Consider the following 7,641-nt stretch of genomic DNA (forward strand, 5'->3'; position numbering starts at 1 on the left):
GCCAGATCATCATGCCAATCTATTTTCGTGAATTGTCAACGTTTTGGGTCTTGATATGCAATGCAACTGATAAATTGCTTTCCAGCAGAAAAGCGATAGCAAAACGTACTGCACCATCCACCGGGTAGAGATTTTTACTGACTGCAGGATCTCGTTATCCAACCCTGACAACTGGAGCCAGATCTTTCAAGTAGGTAGAGTATAACAAGGTAATTTAGTATTATCAACTGAGTTGATAACGTAAATCGGCCACTGTAAAGAGTTTAAAAGCTGACGTTTCGGGCGTTAACCACTCGCCAGAGCAATTGGAGGAATTGTGGGTTGTTTGTGCGTTTATATGCATATATTCAGTCGATTATCAACTCTGTTTGATAATTCTAAATTACCTTTTCAAGTATCCGTCGATTCTTTGTTTCTTATTGTTCGAGTTAATTTAAGTGGCAACACAATTGTGTCCTCGCATTCTGTGTGTAAACAAAGCTATAACAAATTTGAGGAGGTTGTTTGATCATCAGCATCCCGACTCGAGCACAAACAACGATAGGACAGTTTGCACGTTCTCACAAATGTGTAAAGGGCAGTCTACACATCATGTTAGCATATTTTGCCTCATTTGCAAGCGTCAAGTTCATTCAAAGATGGTACATTGTTGTTAAATTGTTGGTTTTGAATGAGTGTAACCGATGAGCATTTGATAGTCTTCATGAATTGGTAACATGAAACTGGATCGTATATTCAGTCTACACATCATGTTAGCATATTTTGCCTCATTTGCAAGCGTCAAGTTCATTTAAAGATGGTACATTGTTGTTAAATTGTTGGTTTTGAATGAGTGTAACCGATGAGCATTTGATAGTCTTCATGAATTGGTAACAGGAAACTGGATCGTATATTCTGTTTGTGATTAACATCTCTTACTCCAGGTTCGCGATTGCCAGATTTTGTTGTTCACTCGTATAGTTACAGACTGATTGAAACTCTACTTGGCCCTATACTTTAATTAATAATTAATTAGACTTTCGGGAGGGTGTTTGTTTTTGTTTTGTGTTCTTTCCTTTCTTTTGCCTTCCGGAATTGTTTAGTTTTATTTCGCCTCCATTTTTTACCTTTTTTGAAATCGAGCTTGAGTACGAAACCCACTATAAATAACCACAGGAGCCTGACAACCACTTCCATGCACGAATTTATTGAATATAAAACTTCTCATACAGTTAAAATTTCACTCGACTTTGAATACTATACTACTTAGTAAGATGTACCAGGCTGAGCAAGACTAGGCAAAACTAATCGACTGAAAAATATCACGCCTTCCTCTGTGATCTTGAGCGATATTACAATAAAAACCATTCTGATCCCTACGGTCTTTCTCTTTTCTGTCGGGAATAGAACGAAGACATAGCAGTCCTTAAACATTGAAACAGGTTTGTCTTCCTACAAATGTTACTCGGAATCTTGTACATGAATGGCGTTCGTTTCTAATCTAATGTTTTACTTCTACGTTTAAAGTTATCGAAGGCAACTGAGGGCAGTGAGCAGACTCACTCATACCATGCATACACATCAACACAAGTTTCACCGCTGTTGTCTTCCTCTCCGACGTCCACCCAATCCTGTCCGTACCATATCTGCATCTCCTGGTTGCTCGAGAGAGACAATGGATTGACGAGGTTGCGAAAAACCAGCTCAGTTGATTCATGGTGATATCCAGGAAGACTGTAAAAGTGTATTTTGTTTCCAAAAGAACTGGAAGGTAAAGCTTTCAAGTCTTCGACAGGGGGCAGAATGGCCTCCTTATTGGCATCTGTGATGATTGTCATCAAATTTTCTCCATATGTTGGGTTGGTGCAGCCCCAGTAGGATGAAATAGTTTTATCGTTGCAGCGCACCGACCCTGACCTGTGAATAAGCTTCATTGTTTTCACTCGTCCACTCTTTTTCATGTTGAAGGAACCATACTGATTATTTTTGGTTCCAAAGCAGGCAGGTTCTTCACCATTTATCTTTTGCCAGCTCTCTAAGATATAGTAATAAGATAGCTAGATAGTTTTTAAAGTTAATTAAACTGTATTTAAAAAAATAGCTGCTATCAGCCAATGCATTTTCGAATGGTATTGGGCTAACAGCCATTTGCAGGATAAATTCCAGTAATAAAAAAGGTAAACCATTTTCCTTTTCGGTGTCGTGATCTGGATAGTTGTTTTAATCTATTCCCATTCGTCATTAAAACAATTTTGTATAAGGGAAAGAACAATTCATGTCATTGACTAATCTTCTTCTCGGAGTTTATAGTTCTATTTGAATTACAGAAAAGTAAAAACCTTTCTTCTCTATAATTCCCCTTTTTTGCAGAAACACTGCGACAAGATATTATTTTGGTAAGTTTAAAAAAGAAGTCGGAGCAGGAGAACGCGTTAAGCAGGCAGTGGGGTGATGAATTAGTCCACCAATTAAATCAGACAATTTACCTTTACAATAGGCCTCGATGACCTCGCTATTCTCTTCAGAGTAAATCCAGTATTTCCCGTCAGCCATCTGGTTCCCTTCACTCGCTTCAATCTCACCACAGGTTTCCGCCGGAAGTTCTTTGATGGATCCGAGGAGAACTACGTCAGAAAAAACAAATTTCATGCAAGAATCTACACCATCATGCAGTTCGATACCTCCTGATACGACAGGAGAGAAAAAAAACCTCTTACCTTTCCTGCCTGCGTAAAAACAGAAAGAAATAAAAACTGTGCTAATTCTATCAGATCTAGACTAGGAAATGAGATGGAAGACAGCAACAATAACGCCGCGAAACAAGCCAACATTTCGGTATCATCGTTAAACCATTTTCAAGGTGACTAAGGAAAAGAGTTGCTTGACTTCATAATTAAGTCAAGCGTAATCTTCCCACGATGACGTTGATGAGACGATGATTCCAAAACGTAGTTTCTTTAATTTTGACTTGTCTCTGTATTTTGAAATGCTGTACCAATATTGAAACAATCCCCGAAATTGAATCATCAAAAGGCTCGCCATAGAAATATATCTAAATATATAAATTTTGTTTCTCAGAAATCTGAGTTTTCTGTAATCATGAATGAAAAATTTAAAAAACAAGTTTTCCCAGAAACGCAAATGCAAAAAGTTAGTCGAGGGAACGTAAAGGGTACCTCTGTTTCTAGAACGCTTCATGTAAAATCGCCTCTGATCCGGCATAAAATCTTCCGGTCGTGCTTCCTTTGTACGATTGTTCAGTTCACAGATGTTTTGACCAATGACGACATTGTAACTCTGACACGTGACTTCTTCCTCACACAGGTAAAAACACTCTTCAGGCAACTGATCGCGATACAATTGAAACACGTGACCTCTCAGGCTCATTCCACCAATGGAGCTTTCGATTACATGACACTGCCTGTTGGCGTTGAGTACACCAATCTGGGACATCACAAACACGGTTGCCAGCCAGAACTTTGGATTCATTCTGAGGTGAATGTAGGTGCTAATTGCTGCACACAGATTAAGTACCGATCAACACAGTTAACAATGCTAAGATTAAGTTGAATATGGATTTTCAGTCAAATTAATACCTCAATTTACACCTTAGAAGGAGAAGTCAATCCAAAAAGGTTTTGTTGTAGTTTCCTTCGGTCTCCACCAGTTGAACGTATTAATATTAAACAAATGAACGTGTTCTGTTCAATTAAGTTACGAAAACCTAATCATCGACAGCAGTAAGAAGTGACACTGCACTTTATATGCGTTATTGAAACAAGCGTGGAGTAAAGAAAGCTAGATGTTGGCTGAGTTCTTCTTCTGCTTTTTCATGAACCGAGACACAGTCCAGGTCCCATAAAATCAGTCGGCAAAAATTATTTCATTAAAAAATGATTATCGTTTCCGGTTATTTCATTGGGTCGCGTTGAAAGGTGAAAACAAAAATTATCTACCGTACTTGTTTATTTTTTTCGATGATTTTCTTATTTGCAATTGTTAGCGTTTGCTCGTTTTTGCAATTTCAAACAGCCGAAGAGTTTTGATTTCAGATATTGGTTTTCTTTACTTTTGTACTGACAGCACCGTTCATTCCGAGGTTTTCAATTTTCGTAAAGTTCGATGATAGTTTATTTATTATTAATTTTTCTTAATTTCTAGAGTCTCCAAACAACAATCCGTAAAAAACAAAGTTTAATATGCCACAACGAGGTTTTGCTATGCAAAGTTCACCCAAAGACATGAACAAGTGAAACTTTTAAGATGATCTTATAGATGGAATAGAAATATCGAATTTTGGCCTCAATTTACCTCGGCAGGAGTATGTCTCCTAATGTTGAGTGGGTTGTACTTAATGTCGACAGCTGCTGCTCCTAATACCAATGATAGTCAAGTTATGAATTCTTCATCAAACGGAGCGTTGGATGTTTTTTAATTTTCAGAAGTAACTTTGAATCTCTTTATAGCGAAAGTGTTATGTATCAAAAACACTGAAATGAAGATATAACTTTTATCTTCCATCTTGAAATTAAATAAGGTCGGCCATTCCCTTTCCCATTTCCTATTTCCTATTCCTCGTTCTACATTACCGCTTTTAGTAATATCCATTTACTCGTGCTTATCAACATCAAATTGCACTCAAAATCATGTTGTTACCGATAAAAATCGAACACTAAGAGCCGGCTGAACAGTGTGCTCGAGCGGTTTTACGCAGAAACAAATATTAAGTGGAGTATGACCTAGAAATTTAAGTCTTAAAATCATGATTATCAGTAAACCACTTTTAAGAACAAGGACTACGGCCGTTCTATTGTACCGGACAAAGATTTTACTTCGCACTGTCTAAGCAGGTGTTGGATAGAAATGCGAAATAGCTTCACCAGGTTGGCCATGAAAATAGCCTTAACAAAGCTCGAAAAATACCAGAATATAGAGTCAGTGAATAATTAACTCTCGCTTCTCTCTTCTACCAATTAGCTCTTGTCTGAATAACGAATTGGTCTAGAAATATTTCTAAATCATTTTGTCTTGCATTTTATTTGTGGCACACTTTTCGGATAACAAGATAATATCTGATAAAACCGACATTTAGGATAAAACGCTTTTTTCGTGCAAAAATTGTGTCAGTTACGTCATAGAGCACTAAAGCAGCTAACATTGTTCTCAGCTGCGTCTCGAGCGACTCTTACACTTTTCTCGCCCTCTCCAAACTTCCCCTCGTGATCATGAATCCACACCTCGCTGTACCCACACTAGGCGAGAACTGCAAGTGTATATTGGCCAATCTTTCTTCTTTTTGTTATTAGAAACAGTTCCCCCCTTTGGTAACCTTTAGAACTTACTTTGTCGTCACAATTTTTACGAACGAACCAGACCAACTTTCTCTAACTTCCGCACCGAAAGTACTTTGCATTCCCTGGGAGTATGTTGATAGTTTTTGTCAATTATTGGAGTCTCCAAATAATTGTTTGTAGTGGACGAAACGTTATATGCCATATCAGGGTTGTGTCATAGAAGCTTACTCAGACAAATAAAGGAAAGAAACTTGTTACATGATCCTTTAAATGTAAATGTAACTTACCTTACCCAAACTCAGTCTTATTTACCTCTGCTGTAATATGTCTTTAAGTTAGAGTGGGATGTGCTGAACATCAACGATAGCCAAGTTATGAATACTTTATCGCACAAAGCAACTTCCTGCGTGTCTCTCGATTTGTTTCTTGTTTGATATGTTAGATAGCCGCGATAACTTTTATCTCAGAGCAATATGTTTTCATAACTTTTATGTCTAATTAATGAAGTCTGGCACTAATCTTAATACAATAGCAGGATATCTTAATTATTGTCGTATATATATATATTTTTACAAACTTTTCAAACCGCTTCTCTTTTTGTTTTTCCTTCTTGCAAGTGGCTGCACCAAAGCTGGCATAGAATTCTATTGTTTCGCACTTTGAAATAATCGCCGCACTATTAATTATAAATAACTGTGGGACTTTGTAATACAGCAACACTTGTGCTTTGTATTGAAAAAGCTGTCGGACTTTGTAACAGTATTTGTCGAACTTTAAAATAAACTTGGTATATATCGCTGGTCGGAGGGCAAGTACGCCTGATTGACCAGTCTCTCTAAAAGCGGTCCGATGCATTTCGGTTCGAAAAATCGGTTTCGTTTTTAAAACTTTTTTATTTAATAATAAAGTATTTAGCGGCACTGGGCGAACCGACGTAGTGAAAACTTTTTTTTAAAATCTGTTACGAGTTTCGTCTGACAATAGCGGACCTCAGGGAGTTTTTAAAAGTTGGATAAGAAAGCTTGCTTATATACAAATACGAAATATAATATCTAATTTCGACCTTTACCCATAGTGTGAAGCAAGCAAAAATTATTCGCAAGCTGTGACTAAGGTGTTGTACGTGAGTGGCATTTTTCGGAACTATAATTTTTATTGATAAGGATGATGATCTGTCCTGACAAAGTGCGACAATTTTATTGGAGAGTGCCACAGGTATTAAAGAGTGCGCCATTATTACAAAGTGGGACAGGTGTTCCTCTAAATATGCCAATAATAGTCGAGTTATGCGTTCTTCATCATTCGAAATATGCGATCCTTTTTCTTAAATTTTACGGTGTGGCTAAATGCCCGTCAGTCGGGCATGGTCTCAAATAGACTAAAAGTCCAACAGTCAGGACTGACTGCCGGGCATTTAATCTATTCGATTTTTCCAACTTCCTGCATGCCACGCGAGTTGTTTCCTATGCAATTGTTACGAGTGTCAATGTAGAGTGGGGTTGTTCCTAGACAAAACTCAGGATCGTCGGTAACAGCAGCAAACTGATTCATTTCCACGTAGTTGACTTCTCGACTTTGCAGCACTAAGCTTCTTCACACTCACATACACTTCACTTTTTTGACGAAACTATCGCTCTTATAGACATAAAGTCCAAGGAACTAAAAACTTCTCTAAAGAACTAAATTAAGTAGATTAACACGGTTTCTAAATCTGAGTAATTACATAAGAAACAGAACGTTCTAGAATGTTCATATACAAGAAGGTCACGGCTGGATGACTTCGGGTTCTAGACTCTTCTATAAAATGTTCTAGGACTTAACTTAGACAATTTTTCGTAACAGCAATATTCAAGAGATTACGTAGCCTTAGATGCCTTCCTTTCACGTCAATATGTTTTCATATTATTATTTTCCAATTATAAGACTAGAAGGCACTAACCTTAATAAAATGGTAAGACTTCTTAGATATTCTGGTTTGTCTTCTCAAAATATGTATATAAAAAAAAAACTGTACGAAAAAGTTTTGTTTTTGGTTTTCTTTCCACTAATCGCCACGCCAAAGCAGGCTCAGATGCATACAGAAAGCATTCTTAAAATTAGAAAAAACAAAACAAAGCATGTTTTAACAGTAAAAAAGGCTCACTTTCTTGAAGGAATACGTACTGAAAGAGCCTCATAACAGCTGTAACGTTAATGTACAGCACAAAATGCTATATGCTTTGTGCTAATTAATTCGAATTTGGCCTTTTTCTCTTTGCTTTTTCCTAGGACAAAGTTACTGCCACGTAGGTGTAAATGGCTGAAAGGAGAACATGTCATCTGTATACATGCGGCAGGAGGTGCATAGTTTGCGAAACAGTTGTAATTT

At 37.3% G+C, this 7,641-nt stretch overlaps 1 protein-coding gene across 1 annotated transcript; it reads right to left on the reverse strand.

Annotated features, from left to right (window-relative positions):
- Positions 1-1,208: 1,208 nt before the first annotated feature.
- Positions 1,209-5,684, reverse strand: LOC131779157 (uncharacterized). Its single transcript, XM_066160084.1, has 4 exons — positions 5,561-5,684; positions 3,156-3,494; positions 2,466-2,603; positions 1,209-2,014 (listed from the first exon to the last, which is right to left on the reverse strand). Exons 2-4 carry the CDS (start codon positions 3,466-3,468, stop codon positions 1,539-1,541), a joined length of 927 nt encoding a protein of 308 aa, XP_066016181.1. The 5' UTR covers positions 3,469-3,494; positions 5,561-5,684; the 3' UTR covers positions 1,209-1,538.
- Between the last annotated feature and the right edge of the window lie 1,957 nt (positions 5,685-7,641).

Source organism: Pocillopora verrucosa, chromosome 13 (assembly GCF_036669915.1).
Source record: "Pocillopora verrucosa isolate sample1 chromosome 13, ASM3666991v2, whole genome shotgun sequence".
Lineage (NCBI taxonomy): Eukaryota > Metazoa > Cnidaria > Anthozoa > Scleractinia > Pocilloporidae > Pocillopora > Pocillopora verrucosa.